This window comes from Mus musculus, chromosome 10 (assembly GCF_000001635.26).
Source record: "Mus musculus strain C57BL/6J chromosome 10, GRCm38.p6 C57BL/6J".
NCBI lineage: Eukaryota > Metazoa > Chordata > Mammalia > Rodentia > Muridae > Mus > Mus musculus.
Genome location: NC_000076.6, coordinates 50,964,938 through 50,989,945, shown reverse-complemented (window position 1 = coordinate 50,989,945; position 25,008 = coordinate 50,964,938). Strand labels below are relative to the sequence as shown.

Here is a 25,008-nt window from a genome sequence, read left to right as displayed (position 1 = left end):
CCCCATCGCTAGCCCAGAAGCAGTCTACAATTGATAATCACTTGCAAATGAACATTTAGATTTCTCTAAGGGAGATTCCTTTCCTGAGCTTGTGAATGTGTGTGTCTCTATATCTATCAGCAATTCTTGTGCTTGTTTGTTTATCTTATTTTTATTTTATTATTGTTCCTTAGATGCCAGTTTGTTTTTCTAGTGACAGACAGAAAATGTGTGGCTCTGGATGGAGGTAAGGTGAAAGAGGAATTGAGAGGAGTTGGGGAAAGCACAATCAGAATATATGGAGGCTTGTGGAGGGGAAACTGGGAAGGGGAATAACATTTGAAATGTAAATAAATAAAATAACCAATAAAAATCAAAAAAGAAGTGAACAAAAAAATAAAAAGAAAAGAAAAATAAGTTCTGATGAAAGTATCCTGAGGACACAGTAAGATACCACGTTCTGGAGTCTAACAAAGTAGATCCTTTGTGGAATGGTTACTTTGTGATCCTGTGTTTCTGTACAAAGTAGATCCTTTGTGGAATGGTTACTTTGTGATCCTGTGTTTCTGTACAAAGTAGATCCTTTGTGGAATGGTTACTTTGTGTTTCTGTGTTTCTATACAAAGTAGATCCTTTGTGGAATGGTTACTTTGTGATCCTGTGTTTCTGTACATAGTGTGTTTGCTGAGCGTTGCCCAAACCCACCAAATCCAGAGCTAAAATAGCTGTTGTTTCTGTAGAGCACCAGTCTGGCTGACAAATCTCTTTTGTCCTGTAAAGAATTTTCTTTCGATGAATAACTCAGACACAAACAGCATATTGGTAACTATATTTTAAACCAAAAATTCCTCACATAATAAATACATTTTATGCACATTAACTTCAATTTTACTTCAGAAAGCTATTTACAATATAAATAATTATAAATGGGGACACTTTGCAAGATATCATTGACATAGCTATTATTTCCTACTTTACATTCCAAAGTAAAAGTTCAGATTACAAGTTTATGCTACAATATTACTAAAAACTATACATTGCAAGAGGGTATTTCGAACCAATATCTTCTCTCACAAATATAATCCTTTTTATATCATGTAAGTCAAAAGAACAACAATAAAATATTTTTTCTTTCTTGAAGTGCCTCTGGTTTGTTTCTTTCCTCTTTGAAATCTGTTCCTTTGAAAAGAAGTTACAATGACTGTAAAAAATTTATCCATGCCAATTTCATTTCTTTTGAATGAAAAGAACACATCATAATTATTGGGTAGAAATTGACTAGATATGTCTAAGATTAGCAGATTAGGACAAAGTCCTTTTACCTAGGTTATGAAGGCAAGTTCACACAGCAAATCCCAGTACATAAAACTACAATGCTTAGATTAAAATTATCAATTAGAATTTCTTGCGTGAATCATCATACATTCACATGGCATACAGCATATTTTTAAATCCTCAAAGTAAGGTAGAAGTCATAGTGTGTGTGTGTGTGTGTGTGTGTGTGTGTGTGTGTGTGTGTGTGTGTGTGTGTGTGCTTTCTGTACACAATTTAGAAAAGGAATTTGAAACAAATGTCTATGTGGAATTGAGTGTCATCTTACCTTTTGAATTTAAGCACTACCCGTACAACCTTTGTGCACAAGATATAAGAACCACACAAAACTTTCCTCCAAGAATATTTTCTATTTATGATATACTTGCATGTATCCACAGCTGTTCTGACACCCACTTAAAATTACAATGTCTTATGCATCATGTATTTTCACAGTAAGAGCTAGCCAACAGATTTTTACCTACAGTGAAATCCTTATCCACACAATCCTGGCCTTTACATGAATTCTCAATTATGTATTTAGAGAACTTTCTTTCTTTTTTTAAGTCATTCGGAAAACTGGATGCATGCCTGCATCTATCATTTGAATGAACTAAGAACCCAATCCAGACATTCAAATTTTTAAACAAAGTTTACTATATCACAGTGATAAGATGAGTGGTTCCCAGTCAAGTACTCAGTTCTCACTCTGTCACTCTCAATTACTGCTAGTACTAATAGATCATATAAATAGCTTAGTCACTAGCAGGTTTTGAGAGAGAAAAACAGATAGAAAAATACAGAGCAAGAGATAGAGTTATTATATAGCCAGTCTGTACTCAGAGTGTTATCAGCTATACTATCACTTACATTACCTAGAAGTTAGATGGGGGGAAATTTCATTTTATCTTAAGATATCTAGTCATAGTTTCCAAATATTGTATTAAAAGGAAAATGGAACATATTATCCTTTTTAGGAGAACTCATTAAAGCTTATTTTTAAGTGGGATTCTCTCCCCAAAGGCAGTATACAGACAGCATTAAGAACAGTACTTGCTGGGAACACTCTAGCCCTATAAAGTATAACCAGGAAATAATAAGTGGTTTTCTGTATAAACACTGAAGGAATCATTTATTACATCCTGTTTGTTTTTGCGTGTCTACCCTAGTGTAGTACCATAGTTTTGCAGTTCTGTCATAGTGTCTTGTACAGGCAAGTACAGTTTTTAAAAATCTATTACATTAGATTTTGCATGTGATGTCAAAAGATTTGTGGAGCTGAAACACACACAAATATCTGCCCTACAGTGTTTCTGACCTTAAGAATACATCAAAAAAAGAATACATCAACTGTATGTTCTCAGAAATAATCGTTAACAGAATTTTCCCAAGGAAAATTTGGGAAACATGTATTTCATTGGTCATTCACGGTTTTAAATTTTATCTTGGTAAAACAAGCAAATGAGCACCGGAGATATTCTTACTATTTCCAGATAGAATGGGCTTCATAGAGAATAAGGAATTGTGTGTGTTCTTCTTATGTAATTGTATGTAACATATTTTTATGAATCCCCAAAGTGGAAGAAGGAAACGTGTCTCTCAGGATTGCCATTTTTTAGTAAAGAGAGGGAAATCAAGGGTTAAAAATGCAGCAAATTTAAATTTAACACTAAATGATTAAGTTACTGGGGATGTATTTTTTTACATCCCACATTTTAAGACAGATAGAACATTCTTTGTGGGCAAATATGTTCCTGCACAGAACAAAATAATGTAGGTTACAAATTCATTTTATATATCTACATGAACAGTATGAAGTCACCTAGTTGTAGAGATCAATTAATTTTGGGTCATTTATAATAATCAGGCCATTCTGTAAAACAATGTAAGCTATACATATTGTGAGTCTATGAGGCATTATATGCAACATTATAAAATTGCCACTGCAAAAATTGACACTTGTTTAATGGTTAATGTATTTTAAATGGGCCAATCTACTAAGATTGTTAATCAAAATGTGATATAAATGGATACATCTTCCTTTAAAATATTAGTTATGGCATTCTGGGAAGCATTAGGTTTTGCCTGTAGAGGTCACAATTTATTCTTATATGAATTATTCTCTACATAAAAGCTCTGTTGGAATTCCTTTAGTGACAAGCATCTCTCAGAGGGTACCTCTGATGCACTAATGTATACCTACCCAGAAATAGAACCTACTTGTAGAGATTTTCTGCCCAAAATACAAATTCATCGTATATTTGTTTGATCTATAGAATTCTGTAAAACCTTCACCATCCTGAAAAACTCCCTCATGCTGAAATTTTATTCAAATCATCTGCCCTATGAGTTTCTTTTACACAATTTTCTCAAAATTGCTGAATATTTTTCTTACAGAATTAAAATTTTCATTTTCCTTTGAATATTTTTGAAAGCATATTTAAGTACATAAACTATATTCCTCACTGATTTGCATGCTTCTCCATTTTCATTGGCGATGTTGTTCTGTTATACCCAAGAAGTAGTATTTAATTTTATGTAGCCTCTTCTCTCATGTACAAATAACCCATTATTCAACTCTCAACTTACTGTCATATAGATGGCCACCAAATGATCATGTTGAGTGATGAAAATACAGTACTAATCCCTGAGTGTCCAATGCCAAGTAATGATTTCATAATTATCAAGACCACACTCCTCCTTAAATATGGCAAGAGTAGCAGGCATGGGAATTCTAAAAAATATTATCTATGAAACCTTTCTAACCACGCATGTCATTTTTCTTTGAGTATGAGAGAACTGTGCATTAAATAAATTTTACTATTTTTCTTCTTTCATAAATTTCTAGCACCTACATTTGGCTGCATCTTAAGAGAAAGTTGCGTGCAACTCTTCCTGCCTGAAAGAGCCCAGACCTTACTTAAATAACAAAGTATTTAGACCTCTGCTTGTGAATGGAAAATCCAGAAACACCAGTCGTGAAAATTACAGCAGGGTTTTAACTGCTTACAAGTTCACTTTCAGTACCAATAAATCACAGAACCGTGGACAAGAGCTGCCTTCAGACCAGATAGCCAAGACCCAAGGACTGCGAGTGATACACCTAAGGACCCCGAACTAAGTGAAAGGCGAGGTCAGAATAGAGACCTTGGCACACAGTTCACTTGACTTTCTACTGTGCCACATGGACATATGAGCAAGTGTGTTGTTGTTTTCTTTGTTTACAAACAGCAAAGAAAATCCACACTTTCCCTGTGGCTTCCCCAAGCACTCTTTGAACCACGTGTCCACCTGCCTCAGCTTTTGTCTTAGACTCGGAGGCTTTCCATATCCTGACACACTGGCCTATCGTGCTCTGAGACGTTCTTACATGCGTCTCCTGTTGTCATGTAGTACTTTTCAGATCTTCTTTGGTTACTTGTGTACTTACCAGCATTTTGTCTGGGTGAACTGATTTAAATTTCTTATTTAGTGTCTTATACTAGCTGCCAAAATGTTGTCTACTTCCACCTTCAAAGTGGCTTGGAGATTTAGTGTCACTCTACTCTGCTCTGCCCTTTCCTTCACTAAGCCACTTAAAATTAAGTAGACCATTTTTTTTAATGTATCTCCCAACATATCAGTGGTATGATTTAGAAAATTCCTTACTGTTGTGCCAATGCAATCCTGGTCTATGTCTAACTCAAAAGCAAGTGGAAAATCAGCTTTTCCTGATTGCTTGTAATAGATACCAGGTAAAAACACATGGGTGTACCACAGCTAGAACCATTTCTCTAACTTATGCCTGAACCAAATGAGTGGACTAGTTTGAAATGATGAAGAAGGAATTGGTTTACAAGATACATCCCATTCTTCCTTAGTTATTTTGGGAAATGATATTTCTTGGCAATCAATCAGGAAAAGTAGGCATTTGTATGTTTATGCATGAGAAGTGTACATAGCAGCTTATGAGCAGCATGTGATCTGTGTGTATAAGTTCTACTAGATTGTCACAACACAATGATTTTATTCATCAGCCCTTCCATGTGGTATACATGCTTAATTTGCATTAGTTTTTTTTCAAATTAAATGTATCGGTTATAGTTCCTCTATAATATGTGGGCAATTTCTGTATACATTTTAGCTCATTTACCTGTGTATAACCTTGAATGTCGGTGCTATGTTTTCTTTGATTTCACAGGAACTCATCAAATAACTCTAAAATTTAACTTAGACTTTCTAACAATCTGTGGCATAGTAAATGTTGCTAATGGGGTATTAGACTATAAATATGTTTCAGAGACCCTTGAAGAACAAAATATTTTAGAAAAACATCAACTTCCATTGGTTATTATAACAGATGTTCCCTTGTGTCCTTGTGCTGGGTCTGGTTGCATCCTTAGATGGGAAGTCACATCAAAGTGTGAGCCATTGCAGCCCAAGGAATAGTTTCTAATAGTCTCACTGTCATATAAGTGTTCCAGGGCATAACCAGTCAATGTATAGGCATGCTTATCAAAATACTGCCGGTGGGAGCCAAAACAGTTTGGAGAGATGGCAGGATGGTCTCCTGCTGTCTGATGGGGAGACATATCTGAATGTAGATAGTCTTTAGCCAGGATTAAACTAGACTTTGTAATGCGATCAGAACTAGGACTACTTATCCGAGACAGTGCAGTGGGGCTGTTGTCATAGTCATTTTCATGAGGGCTGAGCATCTTTCCCTCTCTCTGCTGGATATGGTCACATGGTGAAGTGCTGGCAAGAGCAGAGCTGTGGCAGACCTCACCTGTGGGTGGGGGCTGTTGATAGTTTGCAAAACAGAGGGAGTGTTTTTTCCCAGCTCCATTAATGGAAGCCAGTTGGTCTGGAGGGGCTTTCCTTAGCTGTAATCTGTTCTCTTCCTCTTTAATCATCTGCTGGGTGGCTCTTATGAGAGTTTCAATTTTGCTAGGTTCATGTGGGCTATTTTGATACTGTTCGGTGCGGTATCGGTCACCAGATTCACTGGCTGACCCAGGGTCTGGAGAGCTGACCACACTATCTTCATCCCAGTGACCTCGACCTACATCACAAAAAGTAAAAAGTAAGTGGTTTCAAAATTCACACACACAAGTATATTTCTTTCATAGAAAAAGAAATCTTATGTCTTTCATTTTAATGCAAAATTGGAAATAGAAATAGGCCTATATGACAGAATATTGGCATTTGTACTAGAATTCAGATGTATATTAGATTCATATGTAATCAATGGGTTTTAACTGCAGATAACATTTATAAAATTTTCTTAGAAGATAAACCTCACTCATGGGTTGAGAATATCAATTAGTGAAACAGTTTAGTGCATTCATGTTTCTCTGATGTTATTGGACCTACACATCTACAAGTAATATTAGAAAAATGAATACAAATTGGTTTCTGTTATTTTCTAGAGCACTCTTAGGTTACATGGATGCATAGAATTTTTTTTCAGTCTACTTTAAAGAAGACAAGTGTATAAAGGTAAACTATTATATTTAAAATAAGTCATAATTCTCAGTTTATTTGAAATAAAGCTCTGTTAGTTTTTAGAAAATTAGGTCACAAAAATGTTTGTATATGGGTGTATGGGTGGACAGACGATTTAGCTGGAGAGATAAGTTTTCATAATCAAAAATACAAATACTTTGTTTTCAGTAGTAGAGTAAGCTCATTAGCTTCAGAGTTAACAATGGAAACTCTGGTTATTTCTGAAACAGAAACATATCATATTTCTGAAACAGGCTCTTGAATATCAGTGCTTTTCTGTAACAACCTGTTCTGAACCAAAGAGGCAAGTCTAACTAACCCTAAGGAGTAATGCATGCAAAATACATTTCATAAATTGAATTACCCTCATTCTGAAATAAAATCTTAAACAAAAATAAAAGCAGGTAGGGAACACAACAGCTTAGTAAACTGTGTATGGCTGCAGAGGAGCCTTGCATCACACAGCCCATTACTTCCTTTCTTCTTCTCTTGTTTTATTTCCAACATTTTCTTCCAAACCATATGGGTTAAGCCAGAGTTTTTTTCTTCTCACCTTTATCTATCAAGCAATTGCCCTTTGCCCTGGATTTCCATTACCAGACTACAGAAATGTTCCTTGGTGCACTATAGATGGTTTACTCAAAGGAAAAACAGAAAAAATAAATAAATAAATAAAAGGTAGCAATGGAAAGAACTTAAAGTTGTTTGCAGAAGTATTTCCAATGGGGGCCTTGTGCAAAGGGACATGGTCGCACACAGCTCTCATGCTAAGAACAGCGAGAGTATTGAAAGGGCCTTCATAATGACACTGACTTTTAATAAATGAGATTATCAAAGATCCACCTAGATCCACATTTAGAATTGCCAGAATAGACTCTTCTTAACACATTTTCTTTGAAGAAAATAATGACTAAAGTAATTTACAGAATAATTTAGTTTGAAGAAAGTAGTGCCAATTATCAAAGCTTTAACCCTAATGTCCATTTCTGTGGGCAGGGGAAGCTGTGTATCTATCCCAAGATGAAAATACTGGTGCTTTCTCTACCTTTTTTCAGCTTGGTGTTTTGGTTGTCATAGTGATGGAAGGCACCTTCTAGTAACTGATTCCAAGAAAAGCTAAACATCTACGAGCAAAGCAAAGTCCACTAAGCAAAAACTGTCCTTTCCCACATATTAGTGGCGCCCTCACTGATAAACAGCTGCTGTGTGAGGATATTGAGGAAAATGATATGGGAAAAAATCTAAATATGACTACCAATTCAATAGATTTATAAATCACCGAAGCTTAAATTATATTCATTATGGTTTTTAAAATGAGACGTGCACTTTTTTCTCGTCTGTCATAAATACGTTAACACTACCAAAATAACTACACTTAAGCTGAAAAGACGTAGTGTACATTTTACAGCCTCCTGCTGGGAATCTAGTGACCTTCAAGCTCTTACCGTGGATTCTGTGGATGGAGGTGATATGAGGCATGCTGTTCTCATAGGCTTCTCTGCTCTCCGGGGAGGCCTTGGTAAGAGGCAAAGCTGCTCGAGAGCCCCACCAGGGATCTCTCCCAGTAGGTGGTGCTCCCAGGAAGTACCTGCCTGCCTCGCACCGTCCTCCCTCGCAGGCTTGGGTGTGGAAGTGCCTGTCCTCCACCAGCCTGGAATGGTCCAGAGCAAAACCATAGCAGAGAGAACTGCGATCTGGGAACTGCCTATACGCACAGGACAATTCGTGCTGAGAGCCAGGCCTCTCTGGGTCCAGGAGCTGTGGGGAGGCAGTATCAGTCAGGGGACTTCCACCCCACTGGCTGTCATGGTCAGATTCCGATCTCTCAGTATGGAATCCCGAATACTGAAACCAAAGGGACAACATTAATAATAAATAAATTAGCAAAACAAAAACAGCATTCATTCTGTAAGTACCAAAGGTCATCAGGCCTAAGGCAGCCAAAATAAGACTCGCCCTGTATCTGCAACCCTATAGGTGGAACAACATTATGAACTAACCAGTACCCCGGAGCTCTTGACTCTAGCTGCATATGTATCAAACGATGGCCTAGTCGGCCATCAGAGGAAAGAGAGGCCCATTGGACACGCAAACTTTATATGCCCCAGTACAGGGGAACACTAGGGCCAAAAAGTGGGAGTGGGTGGGTAGGGGATTGGGGGGGTGGTATGGGGGACTTTTGGGATAGCATTGGAAATGTAAATGAGGAAAATACCTAAAAAAAAAAAAAAAAAAAACGGAGTGCCCTTCCCGGGGGGGGGCTAGTGAGATGGCTAACTGCTCTTCCAAAGATCCTGCAAACACATGGTGGCTCACAACCATCCATAACAAAATCTGATGCTCTCTTCTGGAGTGTCTGAAGACAGCTACAGTGTACTTACATATAATTAATTAATTAATTAATTTTTAAAAAGGCTCACCCTTTATCATTAAGGTTTGAACAACTTAATTAGCTAATGCCCATAGAGAAAATCCCTTTGGCTGTTGGAAGAGATGAAAATATTAGCAATCATCAAAGTCCTAGGCACTGAAGGAAGTGAATTACCCCAGGTAGCTCTAATAATCCTTCAGTGCAATGTCAGTGTCCCCAGTGGTATGGATAAAGCACAGAGTAAAATTATTGGCCAAGACTACAAGGGGGTACTGAATAACAAAATCAAGACTCAAGCCAAATTCTTCACCACCACCCAAATGGACTTGCCCAAGTAAGAGTCCAAGAATTTGCTTTTCATGTTTCTTCTTAGAAAAAGAAGATTAAAAACTAAAGCTTAGGGTGCCAAGGGTTCTGAGCCTTAATCTTTTTGTTAAATTCTATTTATTTGTTTATTTATTTATTTTAATTGTATATGGGGAGGGGTGTGGTATATGGACATGAGTATGAGTGCCTACAGAGGCCAGAGGCCTGAAATTCCCTGCAACTAGAGTTACAGGTCCTTGTAAGCCACCTAACATGGGTATTGGGAATTGATCTTCAGTCAGCAAGAGCCATATCATCTCTTGACCAACGAGCCTTCTCTCTAGCCCCTGGATAACTTGTATTAAACTGTTAACTGTCTGAAACTTGTGCCAGGTACATCATTGAGTACAAGGCAGAATAGCTACTAAGTGCTTCCCTAACTCAAGTACAGTGTAGCTGTGAATGCCTTGCCCCATGTAAGTCGGGTTTGTTCACAGTGATGCTTCTGAAGTTCAGCTTCACACAGGATCATACGGGAGGAACACAGGCCAATTGTATTGGTGGGAATCCTGCTGATCACCTTCTCCAAACTATAGCGTCAGGTATTAAAACAAAATATAAAATCCAAGCCAGCAAGATGGCTCGGTGGGTAAAAGCATTTGCTGCCTAGAACTGAGTTCGATCCCCAAATTCCATAGCAGAAAAAGAGAAACAACTGCTGCATGTTGTCCATCTATCCTCCACATACACATGGTGCTACACATGCAATGTGGTGTATCCACATCCACAGCACACCTATACACAGAGGTGCACACACACATGCATGCAATGATAATAAAATTTTCATTTAAAAACAAAGCAAAGTATAAAATGTTTCTCAGCCATACTGAGAAACTGTGCTCAGTTTCAGGGTCCCCCTGAGCCACTAAAATTGGTAGTATAGTAGAGTTCATGGTACGAGAAGAAGGCGCTCTGCTGCTACAAAAGGAGAAAGGTAATCGTTTGTAATCATTCACACAGCCACCAACCATGGGCCATACAAAGTGCCTGCCTTCGAGATATGCCAGTGCAGTAGTGGCACAAAAGCCACAAAAGTTGTAGGAGTAATCAACCCTCTTTGATTGGACTTCAGGCCCTTTACATGAGATGGAACCCATGCCTAACACTGCTAGGTGGTTAACTACATAGACCATGGACCTAGTGGAAAACCAAGTACTATGATCTTGCAACCATGGCAAAAAAAAAAAAAAAAAGATTCCTGATAACCTGCTGTTATACTGATAGATCTATGTCTCATTCCACCATCATCAAAGAAGCTTCTTACAGTAGATGAGAACTAACATGAAGACACAGAACTGAACAGTGCACAGAGAATAAAAGACTCTGGAGCACTCTGTCCTAAATTGGAAGTCTTCATTAAATTGTTCCTCTCAAGGACCAGTTATCTATTCAGAAGTGGAAGTAGAAAGATGCTCAGAGCCAGAGGTAAGAGATGACTCAAAGAAATCGGCATCTTCCCGACACAAGCAGACTGATACACACATAAACTCATTGAGACTGTGGCCACACACACAGCAGGGTCTACATAGGTTCAGGCCAGACAGAGTCCCAGCACTGAGAGGGGAAAGTGGACAGGGGATTCCACCCCTAGCCAAGAAATTATATACAACTGATACCAACTTACAAAGGAAAAATTACTTTTTCCAATGAAGTGGCTATATTAACCATGCCCAGGAGCAGTTGGCCAACATAAAACAAAGTCAATGCTATTTTTTTGTAGACTTTTTTGTCTCATATTGCTTTATTTGGGATTTTTTTAAAAATCTTGTTGGCCTTTTTGCTTTTCTTATAATTTTTTGTTGTGTGTGTGTGTATTTCTTGTTTTGTTTTTGGTCATTTGTTCTTTAAAGAGAAAAAAAAGGCCATGGAGTTGGGTGAGTTGGGGGGGAGGGTCTAGGAGAGGTTGGGAGAGGGTGAAAATATGATCAGAATATAGTATATGAAAAATGTGTTTTCAATTAAAATAAATAAATAAATACAGAAAATGGCAAAAAGAAAGTCATAAAAGTGGTAGTATATTAATTTCTGACAGTTACAGCTTCCTTAATACCAACCATGATTTAGATAGGAGAGATGCTATGATAATTTATTGAGAACTTGGTATTGTTTGCTGTATGCTAATGTCTACCTACATTTATCATGTGATCTCCATAACCACTCTAAAGCAGATATTAAACATCTCTGTTTAATTTGTGAATAAACTGATCCAATGTTTTCATACTTGTTTTTCAAAGAACCTGGACTCCAAAGCACAATTTTATACTTGAAGTCAAACACTGTCATTAAAGAAAGGAGATGGTCAGGGAAATGGTTCATTGGGTCAAATGTTTATCATACAACAATGAGGACCAGAGCTAGAATCCCCTTGACTTATGTAAAACTAGACATGCAGCACTGCACATCTGTTATCCCAGCACACACAGAAACAAACAAGACTCAGTCTAAAACAAGGTAAGAGAAAGGTGTGAACCAACAGCCAGGTTGCCATCTTACTACACATGAATACTGTGGGATGCATTTACCTACACATATATCTGAACAGAGAGAGAGAGAACACTGCTTTATAGATACTGAATGTCCATGGCACACTTTCTCTCCTAGCCCACCAGGGAACTAGCAATATGCGGAGAAGTGGGCTCCCCTACCTTTGTCACTAGTTGGTTAAACAAATAACCTGTGCTGAGTCTTTCTCAGGACAAAGAAAATGTCCCACCTTCTACAGTCCCACCCTGAGCATGACCCTTCCCACCTGAATGCAAGCAAGCAACTCTACTCAGGCCACTTGAGGAGAGAGATGAAGCACCCAGGTTCTTGTCAGGCAACCAAAAACGATGTTAATAGGGGTCACAAATCTGAATGCAAATTCCAAGTTCAAGAATTAGGAGTGCCATCTTAATGATTATTTCGGATATTTCCCAAATGAACAATAATCAATCAGCATTTTCCATTAAGAAAAAGAAGTCCAACTTGTCTCCTAGCAGGACTGTACCTGGAAGACACCAAGGCAGCAATAGTTCTGGTCCCTATATCAGAACTCCCTGCCACAAACCTATCCTCCCAGATACACCAATCTCTTCCCACAAGATAGCAACTACAGCAAAGCAAGAATTAAAAAACTCTGGTCTTCCTGCATTGGAAACTGAATTTGACATTTGTGTCTTCTTCAGTAATGCTTACCTCCAAGAGGCTCACACATCTCTGCTGTTCCAGGCTAGAAGTCACACAGACATCACTTGTTTTTATAAAAGTATAAACTAGACCCTTTTCGGTTTTTTTTGTTTTTTGAAGTACTCCAGTCAAGATTTCTGAGCCCTGTTGAGTGGGAAAAGCTTTCCTTGAGTGTATATGAGAAAGTAATATCACAGCAGAGAATAGTCTCTGTATTGCTCATGAAGAAAATCCAACAGGAGGCAACCCAGGCATACACGAAGTACATATTTCAATAGCACCTGAAAAGAATCTAAGAGGAAACCTCTTGTCAATAGCCTGGAAACTATGACAGTAAAGACACTGCCCTGAGTCATTCAAGCAGGCAGAGCAGGGTGGCACTCTTAGACAATGAGCTTAAACTGCTTTGGTACTACAGATGAAGTCCAGATATAAATGTTTGTATTTTAAGGAAACTGAGTGAACTTTTACCTGCATACAAAAATAAAACTCTGATCCATAGGTACTCCTATTTTGTTTTATGATGGCTTTTGTCTCTCTCTCTGTGTGTGTGTGTGTGTGTGTGTGTGTGTGTGTGTGTGTGTGTGTTCTGTTTTGTTTTGCTTTGTTTTGTTTTCTTTTCTTTTCTTTTCTTTTGTTTTGTTTTGTTTTGTGAGATAGGGTCTCACTGTATACCCCTGAATGTCCTAGAACTCAATATGTAAATCAGACTGGTGTGCAATTCACAGACCCACCTGCCTCCATCTCCCTAGTGCTGGAATTAATACTTGTACTACCATTCCTAGCCCCAATTTCTTTTTTAACATGAATGGCACTCAATATATAAACATAGTTCTGAATACTAAAGCCCCATTGTTTGATTTGAAATGTTTCTTTTTAAATTTTTGAACAATTCTTAGCCATTATTTGATTAGAACACGTATCAAAGCATCAAGGAATTAAGCTTCATATAAAACCCTTGTATGGAGAAAACAGGAAAATGGAAATACAAACACCTGAGTAATAAAATTCTCGCCAAATACTATCAAAAAGATGGGGCTCAGAACTAAACAAAGAATTCTCACCTGAGGAATACCAAATGGCTGAGAAGCACCTGAAAAAATGTTCAACATTCTTAATCATCAGGGAAATGCAAATCAAAACAACCCTGAGATTCCACCTCACACCAGTCAGAATGGCTAAGATCAAAAATTCAGGTGAGAGCAGATGCTGGTGAGGATGTGGAGAAAGAGGAATACTCCTCCATTGTTGGTGGGATTGCAAGCTTGTACAACCACTCTGGAAATCAGTCTGGCGGTTCCTCAGAAAATTGGACATAGTACTACCGAAGGATCCCGCAATACCTCTCCTGGGCATATATCCAGAAGATGTTCCAACCGGTAAGAAGGACACATGCTCCACTATGTTCATAGCAGCCTTATTTATAATAGCCAGAAGCTGGAAAGAACCCAGATGCCCCTCAACAGAGGAATGGATACAGAAAATGTGGTACATTTACACAATGGAGTACTACTCAGCTATTAAAAAGAATGAATTTATGAAATTCCTAGGCAAATGGATGGGCCTGGAGGGCATCATCCTGAGCGAGGTAACCCAATCATAAAAGAACTTGCACAATATGTACTCACTGTTAAGTGGATATTAGCCCAGAAATTTAGAATACCCAAGATATAAGATACAATTTGCTAAATGCATGAAACTCAAGAAGAACGAAGATCAAAATGTGGACACTTTGCCCCTTCTTAGACTTGGGAACAAAACACCCATGGAAGGAGTAACAGAGACAAAGTTTGGAGCTGAGATGAAAAGATGGACCATCTAGAAACTGCCATATCCGGGAATCCATCCCATAATTAGCTTCCAAACGCTGACACCATTGCATACACTAGCAAGATTTTGCTGAAATGACCCAGATATAGCTGTCTCTTGTGAGACTATGCCGGGGCCTGGCAAACATATAAGTGGATGCTCACAGTCAGCTATTGGGTGGATCACAGGGCCCCAATGGAGGAGCTAGGTAAAGTACTCAAGGAGCTGAAGGGATCTGAAATCCTATAGGTGGAACAACAATATGAACTAACCAATTACCCCCGCCCCCTGGAGCTTGTGTCTCTAGCTGCATATGAATCAGAAGATGGCCTAGTCAGCCATCAATGGAAAGAGAGGCCCATTGGTCGTGCAAACTTTATATGCCTCAGTACAGGGGAACGCCAGGGCCAAGAAGTGGGAGTGGGTGGGTAGGGGAGTGGGTGGGGGCGTGTGGGGGACTTTTGGCATAGCATTGGAAATGTAATTGAAATAAATACCCAATAAAAAATTATGGAAAAAAATCAGAAAGAAAAACTGTAATGCATCGCTCTAAATTGAATTAAGTAATATAAACCAACATCTGGATATACACATAAACACAAATGTACACACATTGCTGCACGTGAATTAGGTGCTATCTGGAACTAAGAATCTGACTTAGGTACATTTAGAAATAGACCACAGGTATCTATCACATGGCTGGGGCTGCGTTCAGTGGCACAGAGCTTAATGAGCACTCACATGGCAGCTCAACACTGCCTCTAACTCTAGTTTCAGAGAATGCAATGCCCTTTTCTGGCCCCCTCCCAGTTCCATAAAACATAAATAAATATTGTGGAAAAACTGGATAGATTTTAATAAAAAATTTAATAAAGGAAACTGAAAAAAAGGATAAAACCACCTAAAAGAACAGAAATTAAAAGAAATAAAGAGAAAATGGTTGAGAAGATTTTTAAAGTTTGAAAGTTATGTGACTAACAAAGGAACTAGAATTGTTAAAACTAGAAAAAGAACAATTAAGGTAATCTGTCTAACACCAAGACACACTGTATCACTACTAATAAATTTCTAGAGACATAGGTGGTTGTTAGAACCCAGGACAGGAATGAAGTCATGAAAAGAGAAATCTGAATGTTTGTGAAAAAACTGGAAGAAAACAAGACAAGTCCTGTGAACCTGGTTTCTTCAAAAGCACAAAATTGTTCTTGGAATGAGTGTTCATGACCCTCCCAGGTGTGGTGGGTAAGACTGAATTTACTTTAGATTATTAATAACTGGCTGTTGTAATTTGTTTATACGCTTCTATGGAAACACATGTTTTTATCATATGTAGTTTGTCTCTACATGCAGCTGATGCTCTGAATAAAGTAGACTCTTGCCTGAGGCTTCTGTAAACCTCATTTATCAGCTCCATTCTCTGAGGCCCCACTCTACAGCAACAAACAGGTGATCAGAGTAACAGAACACAACAGAATACCCAAAAGTAGGTCCACTGAAATATCACCAATTTATGTTTGATGGACTTCTGACCTGTGAAAATGGTGAGGGAGTAACCTCAAAAGCAAAACCAAATGAGCCTTAACCTAAGAGATCCACTGACAATTATTTAAAAGAATAAGTCAATGGTGGTGGAGTGATGACTCAGCAGTTAGTGATCTTAAAGATCTGGGCTCAGTTTTCAGCACTCACATGGCAGCTCAACACTGCTTCTAACTCCAGTTTCAGAGAACACAATGCCCCCTCGGGTATTAGGCACACATGTGACATATATTGCTTCCATGCATGGATGCATACACATAAAATAAAATAAGTATTAAAAAATAAATATTAAATAAATAATAATATACTACCCTGACTTCCCGGTCCTTTCCCATTGTTCTCTTCCTTTTAAAATTATTTTTGTATGAATAAACTTACCATCTTACCAAGTATTAGGTGAATAGTTTGGTGGTGTTACTGTATTTTCACAATTCTGTGCCTATACATGTGTGTGTGTGTGTGTGTGTGTGTGTGTGTGTGTGTGTGTGTGTGTATACATGTACATACGCATATTCCTGTGCTTATCAAAGCCATTGCAATGAATGTGTGACTGGACTCTTTATCTTGGAAAACTGAATTCCATAACCACGAAGTGATAACTTTGTCTTCCTTTCTATCCTGCCTTTGGCAACCGCCATTCTACTTTCTATGTCTCTGAATTTGACAAGTATAAGTATCTCAAACATGTCTCTTGGTGACTGGCTTATTTCACTTAGCAAAATGTCCTTAGGTTTATCCGTGTCGCAGAGTATATCATAATTCCCCTACACTTTAAAGTTGTAGCATTGTTTGTTTGTTTGTTTCTATGGTATTTTTACCTGTCCTGTCATTTACTGATGATTTGGTGAGTGTCCACATTTATAATAAACATGTATATACAGAGATCTCTGATTAAGGCTCAATAACTCCTATATAGAGTTCATTGAATTGCGGGGTTGTGAACAAAAGCAGGGCTGCTAAATTATGTGAAAATTTCACTTTCCATTTTTGAAAAAAATTGTCGGGCCCCCAATGGAGGAACTAGAGAAAGCACACAAGGAACTAAAGGGAACTGCAACCCTATAGGTGGAACAACAATATGAACTAAGCAGTACCCCGGAGCTCTTGTCTCTAGCTGCATATGTATCAAAAGATGGCCTAGTCGGCCATCACTGGAAAAAGAGGCCCATTGGACTTGCAAACTTTATATGCCCCAGTACAGGGGAATGCCAGGGCCAAAAAGGGGGAGTGGGTGGGTAGGGGAGTGGGGGGGTGGTATGGGGACTTTTGGTATAGCATTGGAAATGTAAATGAGCTAAACACCTAATAAAAAATGGAAAAAAATTAAAAAATAAAAGAAAAAAAAGAAAAAATTGTCATGCTGTCTTCCAAAGAAGCTACATACATTATGCATTCCTGCTAACACCACACGGAAAAAAAAAAAGCTCTAACTTTTCTGCGCACTCATCAACACTTGCTACCTCCTCTGTGTGTTTCTGTGTGCATGTCACACACATGTCTGTGTGTGAATGCATATGTGCATGTGTATACATGTGTACATTCAAACTCATGTGTTTATCATAGTCATTGGAGTGAAGGTGTAAGGCCATATTTTTTTTCCAATTTTTTATTAGATATTTTCTTCATTTACATTTCAAATGCTATCCTAAAAGTCCCCTATACTCTTCCTCCCCCCCCCCCCCCCCGCTTGCCCTGCTCCCCTATCCACCTACTCCCACTTCTTGGCCCTGGCATTCCCCTGTACTGGGGCATACAAAGTTTGCAAGACCAAGGGGCCTGTGGAGAAAGAGGAACACTCCTCTATTGCTGGTGGGATTGCAAGCTTGTATAACCACTCTGCAAATCAGTAAGGCTGCATTTCATTGAGACTTTTATTAGGATTTCTGTAAGATTTGTGATCTTGAATCTTTTCGTGGCTGTTTTGATCACTGTATCTCCTCTTTGAAGAAATATTTATTAAAATCTTTTGCCTGTGGGTTGGAGAGATGGCTCAACAGCACTGCCTACTCTTCCTAAGGTCCTGAGTTCAATTCCCAACAACCAACCACATGATGGCTCACAGCCATCTGTAATGGGATCCGATACCCTCTTCTGGTCTGTCTGGCAATAGTGACAATGTGCTCATAAATAAAATAAATAAATAAAACTTGAAAAATATTTTGTGTATTTAAATGATTGCTTGGTTTTAGTTTGAGTTCTTATTGCAGTTTTTTTCTCTTTCTTTAATTTTTTTGTTTTCAGAATTCTAGACAATCAATTTATGACTGGGCTATATCTAAAATATAACTCTAATTTTAAAGCCCAAAACTAGAAACAAACCAGTAATCCTTCAGACTGTGAATGGCTAAGTAAAATATAGTGTATTTCTACCATGAAACATTATTCAAAAATAAAAGGGAATAAAGTACTGATATATACAGCATGCATGGATCTCCAAAGAGTTATGCTTGGAGCAGAGAGAGCCAACCTTAGGGAGTTGTATAATTCTAATTACATACCATTCTTAGGTTATGATTTTATTTTCTCAGAACTTGAAATTGAATTCAGGGTTTGATGTATGCCAGGAGCTATATCTCTAGCCCCCTTTGACTCTTTTCTTAAAAGACAAGTTCTCATCATGTTGCCTGGCTTGGTCTTGAGCTCACTTTCTAGACAGTGTAGTCCTCCTGTTTCAGCCTTCTGAGCAGCTGAGGTGACAGAGCTGAGATACCAGTTACAGCCATATAACACGCTTGATGGCAAGAGTAAAAATAGATACAAACATCTATAGGCACTTGCTAGGGTTTAGGAACAAAACTGTAGACAAATCACTGTGACTATGAAAAGGAAATGTGTAAAATTCCTGTATAGTTAGATGTTCTGTGCCTTGGCAATAATAATGTAGTAATAGTTATGATAACATACTACAGTTTAGTGAGATGTTACCATTATAAATATTGTGACAATTCCGCTAAAATAGCACATATATTTACAATTTTATCAATTACATGCTTCAATTTCATATAAACTTAAACTTGTATCAAAATTAAATTTTGATTAAAATAGCTATAAAATAAATCAGAAAAATATAAATAAATATACCACACAGCATCTGTAATGTAAAATAATATGACAGTGTTGAATAATATATCAATGATGACACTAAGTTTAAATCAGCTTTCATTACAAATAAGAAGAAACAGGATTTTTAAACTAATTTCACAGAACGAAGCATCAGTCTATGATGATGATAGACAATATTTCATATACCAGAAACATAAAGCCTGTTGTGCAAATGTGAGGACTGGAATTCAAATCTATAACTAATATAAAAGTCCTGTGTGCCTGTAAGTCACTGGAACCTGTTGTCCATCAGCCTAGCTCCAGGTTCAGTGAGAGATCCTATCCCAAGAGAATAAGAAAGAGTAACAGAACAGGACACCAAAACCATCACTGTGGCTTGTGTATATGGGTATATGTACACTCATGTACATATACATGTGCCACATACACCACATATACCACTCTTACACAAACACACACACATATATATATATATACACACACACACATATACACACACACACACACACACACACACACACACACACACACTAGGGCTAGAGCACTGACTATTCTTCCAGAGGTCCTGAGTTCAGTTCCCAGCAACCACATTATGGCTCACAACCATCTGTAATGGGATCCGATGCCCTCTTCTGGTGTGTCTGAAGACAGCTACAGTGTCTCACATATATAAAATAAATAAATCTTTTAAAAAAATACCTAATATATATGTATATATTTCTTATTAGATTCTTGTATATATACATATTAGATTCCATGTATATGTATATATAATGCTAACTTTCATGTAAAAATAGGAGAAGTAAAACATGTTTATTTTCTACTTTTTATGTAAACACAAGATGTATAAATGAAAGAACAAGCAAACTGGTTCCCACAAGGAAGGAGAAGGTCTGACAAGAAGGAAGATAGGAAGGCAGCTCCCAGCGCTATCTGCTGAAATGGCCTAGAAGCAATGATATGCCCCCCTCCCAGAGAAGAATCACACTAAATATGTGTATCTTTGTTTCTAAATATCATTCTTCTCTAAAGGAACAGTGATCATTGGAGAAATTACTCCTTCCAGGATTTGGGGCAGGTAGGAGGGGAGTCTGAAATACCTTGGAGAGGCATGAAGTAGAATAGTGCTCAAAAATAAGATTTGAAGATGTGTCAAAAAGATATAGAAGCCAATTTTAAAGAATTTCCACTGTCAAAATAGAGAAGATTTAAGCAAAGGCAAATAAAAGCAGTACAAGAAGATTTCAGTAAACCAACCACAGTAACATCAGTGAACTTAGGATTAGCAAAGACATGGGCAAACAGTGCTGAGCAGGACCTTCCCCACAGGATAGTGCCACTCAGCTATGTGGAGAAGGAGGATTTAGTTTATTAAATGTGCCTGTAACCAACCTAACAAAGATTTCTTTCAGCTTAAATGACTACAGGTGAGGAATCAAGAGAGTTTCATGAGGAATAAACAACTTTTAGGGTCTTCAAGAGTCTAACCAAAAAAAAAAAAAAAAAAAAAAAAAAAAAAAAAAAAACTCCCTTTCATTTGAAAAAGATAAGAAGTGGTTATGTAGTAGAGAAAGCAGATTGTACCTTGGCCTGATGATAAGCATTGACATTTTCAAGCAACTCAGACGGATGTCAGAAGCCTCCAGATGAACATACTCTGGTAATGGTGCTCATGGGGATACTTCGGAGGTAACAGGTAATTGGAGTGAACAATGGGGGTGCAGCACAAACTCAAAAAAATACATAAAACAGCTGTGCTTTATTCTCTATGACTGACAATAACATAGAAGAAAAGTAGTGGAAACAAGGATCTATTTAAATAAAAAATGTAATCTGCAACATCTATGTGCAATATAAAGTCCTGGATGGGAACACGTACTGCCGGGAAACTGCAGACACTGTGGCAAACAACACTGCCTTAGCTTACATCTGTAATATGAGGCTAATTATTTTACCGCTGTGAGTTTCCTCAGACCGATAGTTATACTGAAGTTAACTTAACTGGAAGAATAGTCATGTCCAGATGAAATACACAAATACCAAGGTTTAGATAAGATGCCATCATGTATGTATCTACTCACAAATGATCCAGAAAAAAATATATAGGATGAGAGAAGGGAATAAATCATGGCAGAGAAAATTGAGGAGACAATTAAGTATTGCGAATGTAAACAGTGTGTGTGGATGAACTATAATAGCACTGTTCGTTTTCTTTAAATGTGCAATAATTTCAAAGTAAATATCTGCAAATGCAAAAATAAATCTTTTTTTATCAGATATTTTCTTCATTTACTTTTCAAATGCTATCCCAAAAGTCCCCTACACCCTCCCCTCGCCCTGCTCCCCAACCCACCCACTCCCACTTCCTGGTCCTGGCATTCCCCTGTACTGGGGCATATAATCTTCGCAATATCAAGGGTGTCTCCTCCCATTGATGGCCGACTAGGCCATTCTTTGCTACATATGCAACTAAAGACACAGTTCTGGGGGCGTACTGGTTAGTTCATATTGTTGATCCTCCTATAGGGCTGCAGACCCCTTTAGCTCCTTGGTTACTTTCTCTAGCTCCTTCATTAGGAGCAAAAAGAAATCTTATGTGTCTTATTTTTATAAAATGATTTGAAACAAAGTCCTTTATAAAAATACGGGGTTTTTTTCCTAAATAGAAACTTGCTCTAAGAAATCTTAAACTTAATTGTTCAAACATCTTCATTCTCCACCCATGGAAGGAATTACAGAGACAAAGTTTGGAGCTGTGACAAAAGGATGGACCATCTAGAGACTGCCATATCCAGGGATCCATCCCATAATCAGCTTCCAAACACTGACACCATTGCATACACTAGCAAGATTTTGCTGAAAGGACCCAGATATAGCTGTCTCTTGAGAGACTGTGTTTGCCCGGGCCTAGCAAACACAGAAGTGGATGCTCACAGTCAGCTATTGGATGGATCACAGGGCCCCCAATGGAGGAGCTAGAGAAAGTATCCAAGGAGCTAAAGGGATCTGCAACCCTATAGGTGGAACAACATTATGAACTAACCAGTACTCCGGAGCTCTTGACTCTAGCTGCATATGTATCAAAAGATGGCGTAGTCGGCCATCACTGGAAAGAGAGGCCCACTGGACTTGCAAACTTTATATGCCCCAGTACAGGGGAACACCAGGGCCAAAAAGTGGGAGTGGGTGGGTAGGCGAGTGAGGGGGAGGGTATGGGGGACTTTTGGGATAGCATTGGAAATGTAAATGAGGAAAATACCTAATAAAAAATATTTTTAAAATTCTTCATTCTCATTAGTGACTTTGATCATAAAAAGACAATTCAAGAGGCTGCAGAGATGGCTCAGCAGTTAAGAGCAGTAACTGCTCTTCCAGTAATGCTGAATTCAACTCCCAGCAACCACATGATGGCTCACAAGCATCCGTAATAGGATTCAACATCATCTTCTGGTGTGTCTGAAGACAGTGACAGTGTAGTCACATACCAAAACAAAACAAAACAAACAAACAAAATGACAATTCAAGCTTAGCAGATGAGAATTTGAGTAGAAACAAGGGTCGATCTATCACGATGTGATGTAACTTATACATTTATACAGGAGACCTCTATCTCCAAGTGTTGGTTTTCCCACATAGAGAAGAGGAACAGTTGAACAGTATGCTTCATAGGACTGCAGTAAGAATCAAGGGAGACACATCTCTAGCTGCATATGTATCAGAAGATGGCCTAGTCAGCCATCAGTGGAAAGAGAGGCCCATTGGTCGTGCAAACTTTATATGCCTCAGTACAGGGGAACACCAGGACCAAGAAGTGGGAGTGGATGGGTAGGGGAGTGGGGTGGAGTATGGGGGTCATTTGGGATAGCATTGGAAATGTAAATGAAGAAAATACCTAAGGGGGGGGGGAAGAATCAAGGGAGAGGGCTAGAGAGATGGCTCAGCAGTTAAGAGAACTGACTGATCTTCCAGAGGTCATGAGTTCAATTCCCAGCAACCACATGATCTGTATGTAATGGGTTCTAATGCCCTCTTCTGGTGTGTCTTACAGCTACAGTGTACTCATATAAATAAAATAAATCTAAAAATGAAGAATCATGCCTTTAACCACAGCAGAGTTGGAAGAATCTCTGTAAGCTCCTGGTCAGCCTGGTCTATATAGTGAGTTCCAGGTCAGCTAGGTCTAAAACAAACAAACAAACAACCTCCTCCTGTAAAACTGCATTATCTAGAGGAGGTATTGTCATTGTACTAAGAGCATTTGAGACATGTAAAAAATATAAAATATGCATTCCCAACTGCAAAAAGAAATCAGACTACTACCCAATCCCCTACACAGTCTTCTTCCACATACCCCTACTTTTCTTGCCTCAATGTACTTTGCTCCCAATGTTTCTCAGCTTACACACTGATAAAAGCCTAGACACACATTGCAAGGATAGAGAAGAGATGGAGCATGAGTAGTGGTTTGAATCATACTGGTCTGCTTATCAAATTTACTTAGTTCCCAGTTGAGGAGCAGTCATGGAAGGATTAGGAGGTATGGCCTTGCTAAACTGGGTGTGGCTTTATTGAAGAAGGTATGTTACTAGGTCTTTGAAGTTTCAAAAGCCTGCTCAGAGTCTCTCTCTCTCTCTCTCTCTCTCTCTCTCTCTCTCTCTCTCTCTCTCTCTCTCTCTCTCTCTGCTTGATGCCTGTGGACAAGGATGTAAAGCTCCCAGCTGCTTTCCTAGCAACATGTCTGCCTGTATACTGCCATATTTCCTGCAATGTTGATGGTGGATTAAATCTCTGAAATTGTAAGTAAGCCCCCAATTAAATGTTTTCCTTTATAAGAATTGCCTCGGTCATGGTGTCTCTTCACAGCAAAGAACAGTGACTAAGAGAGTCATACATTGAGAATCATACATTCACGGGATCACATACCAGCTTGTGGATGGTTCCGCTAGCCATTCTTGGTATCTATACATCGTCAAGTAGAAGCATGATTTATGAGCCACTGGGCATCTATCTACTCTTGTCTGAAAAGTAGCACTGTGTCCTCTTTTAACATAAATCTGAGACACTAAATAATTGAATTTCCTATTTTAATTAGTTTACATCAATCAGAAAAAGTTCACTGAGATTAATTTTGGGTTAATTTTACTGGAATGTCTATTTTCATTTCTTAGAAAACATATTGTCATTCTGGGTATACTACATCTTAATTAACCCCAGACTTTTTAATTTTCAAAACAAGCATTCATATTTTCACATTTAAAAACAAATCAGATGAAGAAAACCCTTGTTCGTTTAAAACAGGAAACCATATGCCACCACCAGCTCTCCTTTGGGATTCAGCTCAAGAAAGAATTATTCCTTCCAGAAGAGACTATATCTCACAAGGTTAAAGGCCCAAGTCATCAGTTTAGTCTTGTGTGCATCCAGTGGAATCTATTTACAATGAAGTCTGCCAACTGATATAGAAAATAGTCACCCTTCCCCCTTACATGTGTTCACATTAGTATATGCACAATGATGCAGACAGTAGTCATAATATCTGATAAATGATAAGCACCTGAAGAGGGAGAAAAGGAGCTGAAATAAGGGAACCATAGCTTCTCCTTTCATACTTTGCGTTGCTGTAGTAGGTAGATGAGCTTTGATTTAGAGATCACATACTCTGATTTGCATGTGTTAACTGATGCCCATCGTAATCACCACTGATAATTAAGGTATTATTAATCTATTCATTGTCATTAGAAATATGGCCTAAATAATTAATATATGCCCAAAGTGATATGATTGTGAAGTTTAGGAGAAAAGGGGAAATCCCAGAATCCTCTATTTGTCCACTATACCCTCAGATACATGAAAACTAAAAAAGAAAAAAGTAACAACCTCCTTTCTTTAATGTTTATACAAAAGGGACTATTTC

The 25,008-nt window shown here is 38.2% G+C and overlaps 1 protein-coding gene across 7 annotated transcripts in view; it reads right to left on the bottom strand.

Moving 5' to 3' along the window:
• Positions 1 to 789: 789 nt before the first annotated feature.
• Positions 790 to 25,008, bottom strand: part of Sim1 (single-minded family bHLH transcription factor 1) — a 94,459-nt gene continuing 70,240 nt past the window's right edge. For 6 of the 7 annotated variants that reach the window (XM_006512626.4, XM_006512627.4, XM_006512629.3 and 3 more), the window contains 2 exons: positions 8,224 to 8,623; positions 790 to 6,335 (listed from right to left, as the gene is read on the bottom strand). In XM_006512626.4, the coding sequence (XP_006512689.1) occupies positions 5,605 to 6,335; positions 8,224 to 8,623 (1,131 nt within the window). In that variant the 3' untranslated portion in view covers positions 790 to 5,604. The remainder of the gene's footprint in view (positions 6,336 to 8,223; positions 8,624 to 25,008) is intronic. The other variant, NM_011376.3, reaches the window with a different exon arrangement.